Genomic DNA, 17,647 nt, shown 5'->3' on the forward strand with positions numbered 1-17,647 from the left:
CTGAGATCAGGACCTGAGCAGAAACGAAGCGTCAGATGCTCAACTGACTGTGCCATCTGGGTGCCCCAGGAATGAGCTTTTAAAAGCCCAGGTGGGTGAGAAAGGCAGGTACGTGCACGCACGCACACATAATACACCCACGATAGCACACAAGCAGGCAGCTGGGAGTGTCCCTGGAGCTGAGTGACGGCTGGAGGAGGTGGGGTCTGAGCTGGACCCTGAGTGGTGGGTGGAAGGTAGACGGTCCATCGCTGGGACAGTCCTTTGATAATTAGTCCTGATATCTGGTGGCCCCTTTCCCAGGTCCATGACGTCTGCGTCTGCCAACACAACACTGCTGGCCCCAATTGTGAACGCTGTGCGCCCTTCTACAACAATCAGCCCTGGAGACCTGCAGAGGACCAGGACCCCCATGAATGCCAACGTATGGCCCTGGACTCACCCCCTCCCCTGTAGTGGCTGGGTGGGGTGCTGGCCCCGGTGGGCCTCAATGATCTTACCTGGACGCAGGGAGAATCTATTCTTTATTATTTAAATCCAACTTGACTGCACCCCTGTAGCGTAAGCTCCCCTTACTCTGCGGGGATGGAAAGAGTTTGAGTTGCAACCACCCTCTGCCTCCCCAGACCTCCTTCTTAGCCAGGCCTGAAGGGACCAAGGCTGGTGTGTGCTACTGATGCCACATGGCTTTTATGATATCCCCAGATTCCCCAGATCCTCTTTCTTCTGTCCCCGTCACGTGCCTTGTCCTGTGTAGGAGTGTAGGACGGATCTCGTTCCCTACTTCAGAGGGCCCCCTGGAGTCAGGGCCTTTCTCTGCACAAGTAGGAGAAACAAGGGTCCCCAGCCCAGAGACAGGCAGTGACCCATCAGGAGATCCGTGCGGGCAATGGGGGAGGGCTGGGATGGACCATTCAAAGGGCTCCCTCTTTGGCCCAACCCAGATGTTATTCTTGGGTTAGTTCCCACATCGGGAGTTAGGAGGCCTGACTTCTTACACTACTTTCTTCCTGGCCCTATCACCTTAAAGGAGTCACACAAGCCCTCTCTGGGCCTCAGTTTCCCCATGTCCTAGACCTGAGCACCTTGCAGAGTTGCAAGAGATGCCCGTGCGTTAGCATGGAACGTGCTTTGTGGATGGAAGCGGTGCTGGTCTACGGTCAGCCCTGGGACTCTCCTTTTTCAGGGTGTGACTGCAACGGGCACTCAGAGACCTGTCACTTCGACCCAGCGGTGTTCGCCGCTAGCCAGGGGGCACATGGAGGTGTGTGCGACAACTGCCGGGACCACACGGAGGGCAAGAACTGTGAGCGGTGTCAGCTGCACTATTTCCGCAACCGGCGTCCAGGGGCCCCCATTCAGGAGACCTGTATCCGTGAGTAGGGGCTCTGGGGACCCCGGGTATCACCAGAGCACATGTCCCTGGGGACACATGAGCCCTCAGGAAGCACAAGGCCTTGGCTGTTTGTCAGGACTTGCAGGCAGTTGTTTTAATGTGGCTGTGCCCTTCTTTTTTGTCTTTTTTTTTTTTAATTTAAAAGATTTTATTTATTTATTCATGAGAGACACAGAGAGAGAGGCAGAGACACAGGCAGAGGGAGAAGCAGGCTCCCTGCGGGGAGTCTGATGTGGGACTCGACCCTGGGTCCCCAGGATCAGGCGCTGGGCTGAAGGCAGGTGCTCAACCGCCGAGCCCCCCGGGCTGCCCTAGCTGTGCCCTTCTAAGCCAATCACTTAACCTCTCTGGACCATCAATCAATCCGTCCATCAACAGTTATGTAGCCCTTACTTTGGACACAGGGGACACGAAAGTAAATATCAGACGCAGTTCCTGCTGCCAAGACACACACACGCTGTTTGGCAGTGTAAACCCTAGTGAAAAAGGCGGACCAAGCACTTTGTCCACGTATGTGTTGCTGCCCTTGCCACGCGGTGGTGTGGTTTGCTCTGTATTTTCCGACCTCCCCCAGTACTGAGAGCTCCTCGGTGGCAGGGAGATGCCTTAGGTCCTCAGGCCCTAGGACCATGACAGCCACACGCCAGGTGATGCTGCAGAGAGGGCTCCTGAAGGAACGTATGCATGGAACACCCAGCAGTACCCAGCGTGTCCCGCAGGGGCCCACGGGTGAGAGAGGAGAGAGAGCAGAGCGGACTGAAGCCATCCCAGCCCGGCTTTTTTAGATGGAGGAAGAAAATATGCACTTTGTTTCTTTTTTTTTTTTTATAAATTTATTTTTTATTGGTGTTCAATTTGCCAACATATAGAATAACACCCAGTGCTCATCCCATCAAGTGCCCCCCTCAGTGCCCGTCACCCAGTCACCCCCATCCCCCTGCCCACCTCCCCTTCCCCCACCCCTAGTTCGTTTCCCAGAGTTAGGAGTCTCTCATGTTCTGTCCCCCTTTCTGATATTTCCCACTCATTTTTTCTCCTTTCCCCTTTATTCCCTTTCACTATTTTTTATAGTCCCCAAATGAAAATCTGCACTTTGAAAGGCCTGCAAGAGGTCGGGGTGTGGGGGTGGGAGAGGGCCGCTTCATTTCCTGTTGCTGTTATTTGTTTATGGAAAGAGTGAGGAAGACAAGTTGGCCTCTGTTCCCCCGCAGTTACTTGCTGGGTGACCTTGAGTGTGCTCCCCCCCTCAGGGTTGTCGTGACGACTACATAAGGCGACACGCAAGCGTGCCCAGCTCCGTGCTTGGCATGTATATATATATATAGCAGTCGTTCTGGAAATAATGACCACAAAAACTTCCATCGTTCGTACCTAACCTTGTGCCAAGCACTGTTCTATCTGCTTTTCATTCACTCATTTTATTCCCCGCAGGGAATCCGTGAGAGTCGTATAATTATCCCCATTTCACAGATGAGGAAACTGAGGCACAGAGGGGTTAGGTAACTGGACTAAGGTTGCAAGGCTGTAAGCCAGTGAGTGGTGGGATAAAGATCTGAACCGGGCAGTCTGGCTTCTAGATGGGCTCTTAGCTTTCTGCTTTTCTTCTTTATTCTCACTGTGGTGGCTGCTTTTGTGTCTCAGCCTGCGAGTGTGATCCCGACGGGGCCGTGCCGGGGGTTCCCTGCGACCCGGTGACCGGGCAGTGCGTGTGCAAGGAGCACGTGCAGGGGGAGCGCTGCGACCTGTGCAAGCCAGGATTTACGGGACTCACCTATGCCAACCCGCAGGGCTGCCACCGTGAGTGTGTGTGGGGGGGGACCCAGCCTGGGAATTCACGGGGAAGATTGGGGTGGGGGGCACCCAGTGCTGCACCCTGAGCCTCCAGCAGGTGGCAGCACAGGCCTGGGTTAGGAGGTGGCACTGAGTCAGGTGGAGGGAAGGAGGGAGGGAGGAAGGGGGGAGGGAGGCCTGGCTGCCCGGTGCCACGCAGGAAAACGCAGTGGCCTTGTGAGTCAGCCAGGTTATCTGGAAAGAACGACCCTGCCTGGTTGTTTTCCCAGGCAGGGCCCTGTCCCCGACGAGTGTCGTCTAGGGGTGCCTTGTGGGTGTCTTGTGAGCTCAGGAACCCTCCCCCCTGCAGGCTGCGACTGCAACATCCTGGGGTCTCGCCGGGACCTGCCCTGTGATGAGGAGACTGGACAGTGCCTGTGCCTGCCCCACGTGGTGGGCCCCAAATGTGACCAGTGCGCTCCCTACCACTGGAAGCTGGCCAGCGGCCGGGGCTGTGAGCCGTGTGCCTGTGACCCTCACAATGCCCTCAGCCCCCAGTGCAACCAGGTAAAGAGGGGGTGGCCCCGAGGGCCCCACAGCAGGAGAGGAGGCCTTGCTCACCAGCCTGTGTCTCCCCTCCACGCTGCCCAAAGTCAGACTGGGCTGCGTCTGTCCCCATTCTCCTTGGGGAAGCCACCCGATGTCCCTCCCCGTGTGGCTTGGGGCCTTCTGCGGGGCCACATGGGACTCTGGCTTCCGAGCTTGGGTCTGGGTGGGAGCCCTCACTCCGGCGGCCACGGGGAGCTGCAAGTGGTCCATGCGTCCCGGACGCTGTGCTCACCAGGGCTCTGGGACACGGTCCCCAAGGCCAGGGCCAGTCCGGGGCTGCGAGGGAGGCTCCCTCACAGTGCTCTCCCCCACAGTTCACAGGGCAGTGCCCCTGTCGAGAAGGGTTTGGTGGCCTGACGTGCAATGCCGCAGCCCTTCGCCAGTGTCCCGACCGGACCTACGGAGACGCGGGCTCAGGATGCCGTGGTGGGTGCTTCTTGAGCCAGAGGGGACACTGAGGCATGGGGGGGGGGCTGCTGAGCACCTGCATGGGCTCTGGGCAGAGGGCGTGTGGGACGGTCTGTGCTATGGGAGGACGTCCCATCCTAGGACAGGTGCTGTGGTCCTGGCAGCATCGTGGGGGCGCACGTTCCCCGCAAGGGCTCCAGCCAGCGGGCTTAGCCCCCAGCCCCAGGGGGACGTCAGGGCCCCCTGTCCCCGTGACCCGAGGGTGGCTCCGCTCCCGTTTCCCTGACCCGGCATCTCCCACAAGCCGTCTCCAGGGCAGCGGCAGGGAGCGGGGCACTTTCTCCCTAGATGGAGGAAGGGAAGTCCCAAGGGGAAAGGTGTGATCTCCCCGGGGTCGGCTTGACCCGTAGCCAAAGAGTGCGCGACCCGGAGCGTGCAGACCGAGGTCTGGTCTCGGTGTGGCCTCTCTTACCGGGTGACTTGGGAGAGTGGCTTCCCCTGAGGGCTCGGTTTCCCGAGGGGACATTGCATTTAGTACCACTGTTGCTCCGTCCACACACATGGGGACATGGGGGCGGTTAGCTGTGTCACAGGGTGGCCGCGAAGGTGGAGCGCATGCCTGTGTGAGCAGCCCAGGTGTCTAACCTAGCGCGGTGCCTGGCACTGGCACCTGGCACCTGGCACCTGGCACACGGTCGGTGCTCAGTAGAGGCTTGCCGTCCTTGCTGGCGTGGCCGTGATTTTACTGTGGCCTCGACCGTCCTTTATCCTAAGTCCTGTAGCGGGGCCCTGAGGTCAGACCTCCGCTTCGGGCTCTCCCCACCATGTGCCTTTATCTTCCTTTTTTTTTTTTTTAAAAGATTTTATTTATTTATTCATGTGAGACACACACAGAGAGGGCAGAGACACAGGTAAGGGAGAAGCAGTCCCCATGCACGGAGCCCGACGCGGGACTCGATCCCAGAACTCCGGGATCATGACCTGAGCCAAAGGCAGGCGCTCAACCTGTGAGCCACTAGGGTGCCCCTGCCTGTGCCCTCCCGACGCCCCCCGCTGACCATTACCTTTACCCGCCCTAGCCTGTGACTGTGACTTCCGGGGAACAGAGGGCCCAGGCTGTGACAAGGCCTCGGGCCGCTGCCTCTGCCGCCCCGGCTTGACTGGCCCCCGCTGCGACCAGTGCCAACGAGGTTACTGTGACCGCTACCCGGTGTGCGTGGCCTGCCACCCTTGCTTCCAGAACTACGATGCCGACCTCCGGGGCCGGGCCCTGCGACTCAGCAGCCTCCGCAATGCCACCGCCAGCCTGTGGCCGGGGATGGGTCTGGAGGATCCTGGTCTCACCTCCCGCATTGCGGACGCCAGGAGCAAGATGGAGCAGATCCAAGCCATCCTCTCCAGTGCCCCGGCCACCGAGCAGGAGCTGTCCCAGGTGGCCAATGCCATTTTCTCCATCAGGTAAACTCTCCTCTCCCTGCCGAGCACTCAGAAGAATTACATCACGCGGGGTCGCGGAAGTGGCCCACACGGGTCCCTCCTTCCCTTGGCACAGCCCTTTACAGCTTCCAGATAATTTTCACACGCGCTTCCCCTTTGAACAGTCACAACGGTCCCGTGAGGTCATTGCTTCTGTCTTGGAGATGGGGGAACGGACACAGATAGGTGACGTGACCGTCATGCGGCCGCAGAGGAGCAGAGCTGGGACTCAGCACAGGCAGGAGCCCCGGTGTTCTTTCAAGTGCCCGGCGCTGCCCGTGGGAGAGTCAGCTCTGGATTAGTCACCCTGGTGCAGGGCATCCGAGAGGCAGGGGCTCTAAAAATAACTCGTATTTGCCTTTGGAATGGGAGCGGTCCCACCCACACCTCCTTCCTACCGGCGGAGGCGCCTTCTTCGTAAGGTTTGGTTCTGGAAGTTTCTATAATTAGTTTGCACTCCCCGAGCACTAGCTGACTTTCGGGGCCTAGAGCCAGCCGTCCAGGTGTGTGATTGACCGAAGTCTCCAGACTGAGTAGCGAGCCCGTAGGTGTTCGGTGGGCTGGAAGTGCAGGACGGAAGGGGGTTCCACGGAAGGACGTGCCATACCGCAGCAAAGCCTGTCGGTAGAGAATGCAAAGCTTGTGGGAGTCGGTGGTTGGGGATCAGCGAAGGGGATGGGGAGAGAGGAACCTCGGTGGGCCCGGGCTGGTGGGTCCTGACCCCCTTTGGGTGGAGACGACCCAGCTCTGGGTGCTCCCGGGGTGGGGGTGTGGACTGCAGAGGAGAGCCTTGGGAGCCTGGCAGGCGGGGGGTACAGCTGGTGTAGGGGGTGGCTGAGGCCAGCCTGCAGCCAGCCAGGGAGAAAGGGGCCCCGGGTGATGCTCCCCGTGGAAGCCAGCTCTGGGGAGGTGGCGCCGGCCCAGGAGGGTCGAGTCACACAAGTCGAGGAAGGGGAAGTTTCCGTGATCTGCCTGCTGAGGGATGGAGGCAGGTTGTGGCGCCTGTCTTGGCCTTCGTCGCGCAGAATGCCCCAGAGCCGGTGGCGTCCCTCGGTTGCCTTGCTGAAGACCTCTGCGTTTCCTGGCTCAGGGGTTCCCCGCCGGGCTGGCAGGTTCCGGGGAGGCAGCCCCCTCCTGTATTTTACCGAAAGCTCCCCTTGGGTTTCAGGCGGACTCTCCAGGGCCTGCAGCCTGACCTGCCCGTCGAGGAGGAGACCTTGTCCCTCCAGGGAGACCTGAAGAATCTGGACAGGAGCTTCCAGCACCTCCTCATGACGTATCAGAGCAAGAAGGAGCACTTTGAAAGGCTAAGCGGTGCCAATCCTTCAGGTGAGGAGGGCTGCTCCGACAGCTGCCCGCGGGCCGTGCGCCACCGCGCCCCCCGGGCCCCGCTCCGCTCCCCCTGCGTCTCCAGGTCGCCGGGCCCCGCGCGACTCGGCTCCCCCTTGTCCTCCCACAGGGGCCTTCCAGGTGCTGACGGCGGCCTACCAGCGGTCCTCCCGGGCTGCTCAGCAGGTGTCCGACGGCTCCCGCCGGCTCTTCCAGCTCAGGGACAGCCGGAGAGAGGCAGAGAGGCTGGAGGGTCAGCTGGGAGGAGGAGCCGGCGTCGGGGGTCCCCAGCTCGTGGCCCTGAGGCTGGAGATGGCTTCCTTGCCTGATCTGACGCCGACTATCAACAAGGTGACTCATGGCCTGGAGCCCGGCTGCCCCCGCTGGTCACACCCCAGCTGCCCCTTCCTGATCTTTGGCCCCTCGCGGTGTGGGTGTGCTCCGGGGTTGCCAAGGAGACAAGCTTCTGGTGCCCGGTTGCCGTGGAGATGTCTGGCTGCTTGTTTCCTGGGTGTGGGATGGGAGAGGTTGTGGGGGAGCCTTGGGTACCCTCTTTGATGCCTCCTTCTCTCCCCAGCTCTGTGGGGGCTCCCGGCAGACGGCCTGTACCCCAGGAGCATGCCCTGGAGAGCTGTGTCCCCGAGACAACGGCACGGCCTGTGGCTCTCACTGCAGAGGTGCCCTCCCCAGGGCGGATGGGGCCTTCCGGATGGCCGGGCAGGTGGCTGAGCAGCTGCAGCGTTTCAACGCCCAGCTCCAGCAGACCAGGGAGATGGTAGGTGCCGCCGAGGTGGGTGGGCACATGTAGGGAAAGGCTGAGGGGACAGAGTCAGTTTTTCTTTTTTTAAGATTTATTTATTTATTTATTCATGATAGACCTAGAGAGAGAGAAAGCAAGGCAGAGACAGAGACACAGGAGGAGGGAGAAGCAGGCTCCATGCTGGGAGCCCGACGTGGGACTCGATCCCGGGTCTCCAGGATCACACCCTGGGTCGAAGGCGGCACTAAACCGCTGAGCCACCAGGGCTGCCCCAGAGTTAGTTTTTATTTTACAGTCAGGAGACTGTAAAAGCCAAAAGGAGATGTTAGGTAACTTGTCTGCGGCCCCGCAGCAAGAGAGAAGTAGAGTTTGGGGCCGACGTTTTGGGCTTTTCCCCCTGACTCCCAGGTCATTTCTTGCAGAGCCAAACCAGGTTAGCTACCAGTGTTTCCCAGGTCCATCTGGGGTAGCGGGCGCCCACAGAATCCCTGCGGGCTGCTGAGGGGCTCTCCTGGGGCCTCGAGCACTGCTGACCTAGCGTGTGCGTTGGCAGATCAGGGCCACCGAGAAAGCCGCCTTGAAGGTCCAGTCAGACGCCCAGCGCCTGGAGACCCAGGTGAGCGCCAGCCGCTCGCAGATGGAGGAGGATGTCAGGCGCATGCGGTTCCTCATCCAGCAGGTCCGGGACTTCCTGTCAGGTGAGCCTGCCCCCCCACCCCCCCACCCCCAGTATTTGGACTCCTGCCTGGCGCCAGCCCCTCTGATCCCTGTCCCCAGTGCAGAGCATCAGCTGGCTGCCTCCTCCATTCAGCTCAGGTACCGGGGCCAGGTGCCCACGGCTCACCTGGATGGCGAGCACAGCCCTTCAGCTATGCTCCCCCCTCCCCTCCTGCTCCTCCATGGCTCACTCTCACCAGAACATCCTCAGAGATCTTTGAAAAATGTGCAAGTGGGATCACAGCCCACGGGTGCTGGCTTTCCCTCATTCTCCAGGTTATCACGCGCAGCCTCTGCTCCCCTCCTGGGTGTGGCCTCGTGCCTTTCCCTGCTTTGCTCCCCGCCCATCTTTGACCAGGTTGGCTCTTACCTGCCTCAGAGACCTGGATGTGCTCTTTCTCTGCCTGGAATGCTCATTCCAAGGTTGCCAATTCTATCCCCCGCCTCATGGTCTCAGTTTCAATACCATCTCCCCAGAGGGGCCTCTCCCGACCGCCCTATCTGGTCCGCCTCACTCCCCTGCACCCCCCAACATCTGACCTTCATCATCTGACCTTCATCACACTGCTCCAAGCCTGTGGTTGCCGAGTTCATTTGTCTACACGTGTCTCATTAGTCTCGCAACCAGACTCTAGAGTCCAGGAGGGCAGGGAATGGCTGTCTGTTCCCCGTGTCACTGGCACCCAACATAAGACGGGACCACAGAAAAGCACCCAGTCTTGGCTGAAGGGATAAATGAACCAGATCCCCTCTCTTGCTGCCCTGGAGTAGAGAGACCCCTGGATAGGAGGACCCAGGAAACCTGTGACTTCTGAGCGGATTGCTTTTCTCTCTTTTCCTCATCTTTCGCTTCTGCAAACCAGGATGGTAGTATTTCACGTTTCTTCTGGGGAACCTAGTAACTGATGTAAAGCGTGTTTTAAAAAATTAACGTTGCCTCAGGAATATGAGTTGATATTATTAGATTTCTGGTCCCTGCCCGGGAATTTACTTGGCTGGGAGCCCAGTTAACAGGAGCTGAGGGCTTGGTGTTACGACAGGGCTCTTCTGGCTACTGTTGTGCCTTTGCTCCAAACGGGCCCAAACCCCCTCCTGAGTGTGGAGGGCAGGTTGGAGAGTGGCAGGGAGGATCTGCTGGCAGCCATGGCTTGCCTGAGGCCAGGCTGGAGTTGGCCTCCCAGGGAACCCCAGAATGGGGGTAAGTGGAGGCAAGGACATGGTGCTCAAGAGACATGGACAAAGGGGCAGGCCCACGTTTGGGGTTTGGACTCACAGATGAGGAAGTCTTCCCCCCAAGCAGAGCCTAGTGAGGCTGAATGGCCTCAGCCTTGACCAGGGTGGGAGGCAAGGCTCTGGGGTACAGCCTGGGCTCACACGAACAGGTGGGGAGTCGCTGGGCCATGGGGACCCTTTTGTCCTGTTGATTATATGCGTGGCTCAGGTTAAGTCTTGTGGCAGGACCAGGGGCAGGGAGAAGGAGCGGGGCCTGAGAGAGGCACGACCCTTGCAAAGGGCCCCGGTTGTTGTTGCAGTCTCCATGGCAGTGGGTTTTGGTGTCCAGAGGGCTGTGCAGGGGGCGCAGGTGCTTGCTGCTGTTGTGGGCAGGCTCCGCGTGGGGGGATGCGTGGAAGGGCTGTGGAGGACGGAGGATGCGTGGCCTTTTCCGAGGTCTTCAAATGGAATTAACAGAAATCACAGCTCAGGCTTATCGAGTTCTCACTGAGTGCCCGGCGCTGTCGTGAGTGCCTCACAGGTATTACATGATTTAGTCCTGATTGCCCACCACTTTGCAGAGGAGGGCTCCAGGCGCAGGGAGGTTAAGTAACCTGCCCAAGGGCGTCCAGCTTGGAGGGAAATGTGGGCAGGATTCTTCTCATTCTTCATCCACACTCTAGATGGTTGTACTATTAGATGGACACACAGACACGCACAGACACACACGCAGTTTTTCCTAATGTTTTTCCTCTCTCTGGATTGTGCCCCTGCGCCCCACCTCTTCTGCTCTGGCTAAGTCCTCTGCCTCCTCTGAGAATCCTCTAGTTGGCCCACTCTCCAGGAGCCCCCCATAGCCCAACACCCCCCTCCCCGCCCCATCAGCCTGGGTTAGGGCGCTCCTCCAGTGGCCATCTGAGTTCCCTGTGCTCACCCGAGTCCCTCAGGCTGGGCCTTCCTTGGTTATGTGCCTGTCTGTCCCACTGGGTTGTATTTTTAAGAATTCATTTATTTATTCATGAAATGCAGAGAGAGGCAGAAGCAGAAGCAGGCTCCCCTCAGAGCAGAGAGCCTGACACGGGACTCGATCCTAGGACTCTGGGATCACGACCTGAGCCGAAGGCAGATGCTCAACCAAATGAGCCACCCAGACGCCCCTCTGTCCCACTAGGTTTTGAGCTCCGTGAGGACAGGGACTGATTCTGATTTGATTTGCAGTCTTGGTTCCCCACCTGCTGGCCTCAAGCCCCAGGACAAAGCATCTGGGTGGGCAGGCGCCCCCTCCCTGCCCCCTCCCCACCCCGACCCCTACCCCATCAATCCCTGGAATCTGTAAAGGTGGGAGGGAGATAGATAGGGAGGAGACCCCACCTATGTACCTCTGACCTTTACTCCCTGACCCAGAGCCGGGTGGTGAAATCCTTGCTGATGGATTGTTTCATCTCATCCCTTCAGGTTGTGGGTCCTTATTTCCATTTCACAGATTTGGAAAGCGAGCTTAGAGAAGCCATTTGCTTTGCCCCCGTTTGCTGGAATGGTAGGGGAGAGGCCTGGGTCTGGAGGTCCTTGAATCCTTCATTCACTCTGCAGACACCGGGTGCCTTGGTGGGCCAGGCGCTGGGGCAGGGGCCGGGGCTATGGGGCTACAGACGACACCCAGTCCCTGCCGTTGCCGCGGGGCTTCTAGGGGGGGTAAAGGAAAGCAAGGATCCATGAGTCGAGGGCTCAGCACTTGGGGGGGGTGATAAACACCCCTGTTCACATTCAGGGAGAAAGATAAAGCAGAGAAGGAGACCCCGGGGTGTTGGCACAGAGGGAGGGTTGTGAATCTGGATCGCGTGGCCAGCGCCAGCCCCTCTGAGAAGGTGACATTTGAGCAAAGACCTGATCGGTCTTTGCAGCAACGAGCGCTCTGGCCCGGGGAGGTGCACACGGGGTGGGGGGGTGGGGGGGGGTGCACGCGGGGAGGTGCACGCGGAAGGGGTCTTCGTGCCAGGGAAGCGGGCCTGGTTCCCGCCGCTCTCCGCAGTTTAGGGCTGATTCTGTTTGCGCTCCAGGCATTGTTCAGTCCCAGCTGTCTGGCACCACCTCCTTCTCACCAGCCTGCAGTTTCCTGTAGCGGCAGCCACTTAGTCGCCACAGCTGTGCCCACAGTCATCCCCCACCTGCCGCGTGCCCGGAAGTTCCGAGAATGGGTCCCCGAGTGTCCCTGCGTGGGTGCGGGCCCGGAGAGAGCCCTGCTCTTCGGGGAGGTGGCTAGGCTCCCCGGGTCTGACGGGCGGCCGCTGTCTTCCAGACCCTGACACTGATGCGGCCACCATCCAGGAGGTCAGCGAGGCCGTGCTGGCCCTGTGGCTGCCCACGGACTCTGCCACTGTCCTGCGGAAGATGAACGAGATCCAGGCCATTGCCGCCAGGCTTCCCAACGTGGACCTGGTGCTGTCGCAGACCAAGCAGGACGTTGCTCGGGCCCGTAGCCTCCAGGCGGCGGCCGAGCAGGCCAGGTATGGCCCTGGGACCTGAGCTTCTCCCTCCCAGGGCTGGGCTGGTGTTTTGCTCCCCGGGTCCTTTGAGTGCTGTAAGAGGGAAGAGAATCGGTACGTGTCACGGGGGTGCAGAGGGCCGGGAGGCAGGAAGTGCTTACTGTGCTGGGGGCTGGTGAGGTGAGAAACAGCGGCCAGGGTAAACTTTGCTCGGTGTGACCCCGTCTTCCGTATGACAGGCTGTGCCCAAAGGGCATCTCAGGTATAATACACTCATCACATCTGCTTGGCGGGGGCCCGGGAGAGAAAAGCTACCCCCCTTTTTAGTCCTGGCTGGGCAGGGTATTCTCTTGAACTGGTGAGTGCGTGAAGCTGCACATCGATCCGCTCACCGTCCACCCCTTCTCTTATCTGCCCTCCACTCCCCGGGCCGCAGGAGCCGAGCCCACGCAGCGGAGGGCCAGGTGGAGGACGTGGTGGGGAACTTGCGCCAGGGCACGGTGGCGCTGCAGGAAGCGCAGGACACCATGCAAGGCACCAGCCGCTCCCTTCGGCTCATCCAGGAAAGGGTTGCTGAGGTGAGGTGGTGTGGCTTCCTTTGGGCATATTTGGGAATGAACAGATTCAGGCCCAAGATATAGAAAATGCCAGTAGGTGACCTGGAAGGGGACCTAAAGAGGGAGGCCTGTGAGCTCTGGACCTGGCTTTGAGCCCTTGGTTTTCTGGTCCCATGGCTGGGTGCAGAAGGCCAGGGGTGGGCTCTGGGCTGCAGCCGGGGTGGGGGAGGGGATCAGCTGTGCAGGAGAGGGAGGGGGCCTGGATGCCAGGGGACAGATAGATGGGGGATCAGCAGGGGATAGTGGTGAGTACTGGTGTCCCGTTTGGAGGTGGACTGATGCGCTGGACAGGGGAAGGATGAGGCCCCTGCCTGTGAGACCCACCACAACCCAGGTCTCTTTCCCCATAAAGGTTCAGCAGGTCCTGGGGCCGGCGGAAAGACTGGTGGCCAGCATGACGGAGCAGCTGGGTGACTTCCGAGCGCGGCTGGCCGAGCTCCGCCGCAGGGCCAGGCAGCAGCGGGAGCAGGCAGTGAGGGCCCAGCAGCTCTCAGAGGGCGCTGAGCAGCAGGCGCTGAGCGCCCAGGAGGTGAGAGCGGGCGGAGGTTGTGCTGGGCGACACCAGCCAGGGTGAGGGTCCTGAGCAGGAGGGCACTCGGTACACTCTATGAGACCCTGGGCCCAAAAGCAATTGGAGCATGTTATTCTAGAATCACTGGAAAAGGCTTCAGGGCTCACCTTGACCCTGCCTGGCATCTGGACTCTACCTCGGGCCGCCTCCGGGGAACTAGTTCAGGGGTGTTGCAGATGATCTAGTCCAGTCCCTCCCTGTGTACCTGGTGGTAAACAGGTTTACCTGATGGAGGGGTAATTTTGCTCAGGCCCAAAGCTCCCCTACAGAGCAAGTTCCTTGACATCTAATCCAGAGCTTGTCCCCAGTCGTGGCTACACACCCCAGACAGGCAGTTGTGATTTAGCCTCACCTGGCTCCCATCATTGTCAGAATTATGTCAGAGAGGCAGTCCGAGAGCCATCCTCTGGGTCTCCCATGTACCATGGTCCCAGGATAGTAGCCTGGCTGCCAAGTCCACTGCTAAGTGTCAACTAAGCGTGTGGCCCTGTGTGGGAAGTTAGGCGGGAATGGAGCCACAGGTGGAGGGAGGGAAATACTGAAGAAGTGTAAGGTACAGTTTGGGGCCTAGAGGTTTTCACAGGCCGAAGTAACACACCGAGGAGTATCAGCGGGCTCCTCATCCCTGTGTAGGGATTGGGAGGATATCGAGTGCTTTAGCCAAAGGTCTTTAGGACTTTGGATGATGAGGATGGTGGCGTTGAGACTGTCTGACCTTTTTCAGGGATTTGAGAGGATGAAGCAAAAATATGCTGAATTGAAGGACCAGTTGGGTCGGAGTCCCATGCTGGGGGATCAGGGCAGCCGGATCCTGAGCGTCAAGACGGAGGCAGAAGAGCTGTTTGGGGAGACCATGGAGATGATGGACAGGATGAAAGGTGAGGGGACGGTCCTGGGCCTTGGACTCCTGGGCATCCCAGGAGGCTGGTCCCAACCCAGGGCTTCTGAGGCCCACCCTTGTCAGAGCTACGAGTGCTAAGGGGATGAGACCGGTAAGGCTTTCCCAAGCACCTAGGAAGTATGAGGCACTTCCTCATGGGGCTGTGGGGAATGTGACTTGTGCATAAGACTTACCCTCAAGAGCTTGCAATCCAGATGGGGCCATTTTTCTGGTCACCTGCAAGAGGAATGGAATTGTTCAATAGCACAAGGGGATCTGTGACAGGAGCCCGCATAGTGAGTGCTCTGTGGACAAACATTTCCCTCAGACATGTTCAGTGAAGGTAATGTTCAGAAAGACACGATTTGACATAGGCCTGGAAGGATGTGTAGGCCTGGGGGAGGCTGTGAGGGAAAGCAGGAACACTGAGATGGGGTGGGTAGGAGGCAACAAGACACGTTCTGAAGGTGGAGGCAGGAGCACTGACCAGGAGAGGAGCAGTGATGAGGATCAGAACGGGTGGGAGAGAAGTGGCCTGGGGTCGGTGTGGCTGGGTGCATGGGGCTGGCCTCCGTACCAGCACGAGAGGGGTAGACTCAGCGCTGGAGGCAAGTAGGGAACCATCCAAAGGTTTTTTTTTTAATATGGCAGCAGCACAAAAGTAGTTTTTTCAAAAGGGCTCTGAGGTTCTTCATATGGGAGAACAGGGATTTCCAGGGACTGGGCTCAGTCCCTAAGATGCGATGATGGGTCAGTGCCCTGGTGTGCCCAGGGAATGTCCCAAACAGAATGTCTCTGAATTTCAGAGAGAACAGGCAAAAATCTGTTTGGCGAGGCAGGTAGACACCATGGAGAAGGCTGGGCTGGTGAGTTGACGGTAGATCGGAGGCTGTGGCCAGCCATCCCTGAGGGGTGAGCTGCTGACCTGGATGGGGGAGCCCAGGGGCCTGGGTCAGTGCCCACCCTGCCCTCGGCCATCAGTGTTTTACATGAAGACGAAGAATTTATCAAACCTGTGGGTGGCAACAGGTCGTTCATACCCTAGGCCGCAGAACCAGAGTTCTAGGGCCATCTCAGGAGTCTACCAGGATGGGCTGAAACTAACAGGGGAGAACGAAAGGGAAGTATTATCTTCCACTCTGGCCTTTTTGGGCCTAAACTTGCAAGTACAGTTCAGGTGAGGGCTGGCTTCTCAGGGGCTCACGTGCCCGAAAACACTTTATAACTGGTAAAATGATAAGACATTTTGTAACTGGTAAGTGATCAGCACATGTGAACTCTTAGTCACCTGAAAAAAACCCAAGGGTTCTGAGTGATCGTGAGCTCCGTGTACGTCAGCAGCATCTTGCTGCTGTCGAAAGAGCGAGTAAATACAAAGCATCCAACGTAAGGGGAGTAATGGTTCAGGGATATTAAAAATCTTTAGTCACCGATATGTGACACATTTACCAACCAGAAGAGGCTCAAGTTGAGCAATGGGACAGGTACTTATTCACCTGTCTGCAGGAATTTACCTTTCATTGCAGGATTTGGGGGAAGATCATGCATAGGGTGGGTGGGTGGGTGGCTCTGGGGGCGAGGGTCAGGGAACACAATAGCAGCTGCTAAAATTTCAATATGTGATCAATCGGTAGGTCCGTGTGGGAGCCCACTGGCTGGAGTCAGCCCAGTAACATCCCTGTTACACTCTGCTGGTGGGATCTCACCTGGCGGATGGTGTTCAGTGGTGCCTACTACATCCTCAGAAGGGAGATTGATGGACAAGCCTCCACGTAGCAGAGGGAGGGCGACCAGGGTTGGGAGGTAGAGAAGGCTCAATAATCATGTCAGATGGAGAAGAGGTGAAGGAACTAGGGAGATTTCTTCTGAGAAGATGTGGCCTCAGACACTTAAAGGACTTCCTTGTGGGAGGCGGAGCACATATATTCCCATACCCCTAGGAGATGGCCCTGAGACAACTTGGGTGGAAGCAGAAATGTTCAGATTCTGGCTTCGTGAGAAGACTTTTAACAGCTAGAGCTGCCTCAGGTTGGAGCCTTGTGAGGCAGTGACCCCCTCCCTATTCCTAGGAGAGTTGAGGCTGAGGCTGGGTGCTGGCTCTCGTGAGCGTGGTAGAAAGGCCTCTTGTGTAGGGCGACAGGTCTCGTGGTGTTATGCAGAACGGACCAGAGCGAGTGGACTAGATTTATCTGGAGTGGCATTTGGGGGAGGGAAAGTGCGGAGGAATTCTGGTCTCCCAGATGGCTCTTTGGCCATGGTGCCCACTTGAGGGTCATTGGTGGGACAGCAGCTGAGTCCTATAGTAGTAGGTTGTTAATCTTGATGACAGTGGCCTCCCTCATCAGTCGGAGACAACTGAGAGAGTCCCAACTAGAGCAGAGGAGGAGGGTAGGGGCTTCCTGGCTCTGGTTTCGCTAAGAATGTGGGGGGTGGGGGAGAGCCATGAGGCCAGAGAGGCCCACCCCAGTGTCCAGGCTCCACACAGGTGATTCCTCCTGCAGGTGCTGCCTCCAGGTGGGTGGGAAGAGAAGGAAGGGGTGGGCGTCTTTGGGTATCTCACCAGCTCCTCCTCCTCCCCTTGCTGTTCCATCTGCCCTCAGACATGGAGTCGGAGCTGCTTCGGGGGAGCCAGGCCATCCAGCTTCGCTCGGCAGACCTGACGGGGCTGGAGAAGCACGTGGAGCAGATCCGAGACTACATCAATGAGCGAGTGCTCTACTATGCCACCTGTAAGTGATGGGCCGGCCTCCAGCCCCTGGCCCTGCTCATCTACGCTCTTTACTTTTGGAGGACAGACGGGGTTGGAATACAGCTCCAGGAGACTTTCATACAGCCTAAAGCACAGCCCGGACCCCCCTGGTGTGCAGCTGTTAAGATTATTCTGGGCTGCAGCTGAGCCCGCGCTGATGGGAAACTACATGTGAGGGACAGAGGTGGAGGCGGGCCATGTCGTGGCGACGAGGAGCTCCCGAGGGGAGGTGCGCCTGGCTGGGCTGTGTCCTTGCCCTTCATCTTCCCTCGAGGCCGAATCCTGGATGAACACGCAAACTTAACCAAAAAAAATGATGTGCAAACCAAAAGCCCAATAAAAATCTTTGGAAAGGAGTCTGGATGTTGAAAGAGAGACAACGGTCTGTCTCCGCATTAAGTAAATGTTTGTTGCTTATTCCTGTCTCCCATGTGGGGTTCCTGGGGGCTCCCCTGCTCAAGCCCAAGGCTTGGTGGCACATGAGGCATAGGCTGCCCCACTTTGCTGGCTCGTCACCCAAACTTGGGGCAACTCGACCCCTTTGCCCCAGGATCCAACGGATCCCATCCTTGAGAGACCAGACAAGCGATTTTGGTCTTTGAGTGGCGATCGGGTTCCCATTCGCCGACGAGGAAATAGAAATCCAGAGAAGGGACGTATTGTGTCCACA

The 17,647-nt window shown here is 58.5% G+C and overlaps 1 protein-coding gene across 13 annotated transcripts in view; it reads left to right on the forward strand.

The window, feature by feature from the left end:
* LAMB3 (laminin subunit beta 3) overlaps positions 1 to 17,333 on the forward strand; it is a 131,426-nt gene extending 114,093 nt beyond the window's left edge. For all 13 annotated transcript variants that reach the window (XM_041757823.1, XM_041757847.1, XM_041757846.1 and 10 more), the window contains 15 exons: positions 304 to 424; positions 1,187 to 1,375; positions 3,038 to 3,193; positions 3,537 to 3,733; positions 4,090 to 4,201; positions 5,263 to 5,641; positions 6,828 to 6,988; positions 7,119 to 7,339; positions 7,566 to 7,763; positions 8,302 to 8,446; positions 11,974 to 12,181; positions 12,597 to 12,738; positions 13,130 to 13,306; positions 14,073 to 14,226; positions 16,829 to 17,333. In XM_041757823.1, coding sequence (XP_041613757.1) covers positions 304 to 424; positions 1,187 to 1,375; positions 3,038 to 3,193; positions 3,537 to 3,733; positions 4,090 to 4,201; positions 5,263 to 5,641; positions 6,828 to 6,988; positions 7,119 to 7,339; positions 7,566 to 7,763; positions 8,302 to 8,446; positions 11,974 to 12,181; positions 12,597 to 12,738; positions 13,130 to 13,306; positions 14,073 to 14,226; positions 16,829 to 16,965 — 2,697 coding nt within the window. In that variant the 3' untranslated portion in view covers positions 16,966 to 17,333. The remainder of the gene's footprint in view (positions 1 to 303; positions 425 to 1,186; positions 1,376 to 3,037; positions 3,194 to 3,536; positions 3,734 to 4,089; positions 4,202 to 5,262; positions 5,642 to 6,827; positions 6,989 to 7,118; positions 7,340 to 7,565; positions 7,764 to 8,301; positions 8,447 to 11,973; positions 12,182 to 12,596; positions 12,739 to 13,129; positions 13,307 to 14,072; positions 14,227 to 16,828) is intronic.
* The last annotated feature ends 314 nt before the right edge of the window (positions 17,334 to 17,647 follow it).

The sequence above is a fragment of the Vulpes lagopus genome, chromosome 1 (genome assembly GCF_018345385.1).
Source record: "Vulpes lagopus strain Blue_001 chromosome 1, ASM1834538v1, whole genome shotgun sequence".
NCBI lineage: Eukaryota > Metazoa > Chordata > Mammalia > Carnivora > Canidae > Vulpes > Vulpes lagopus.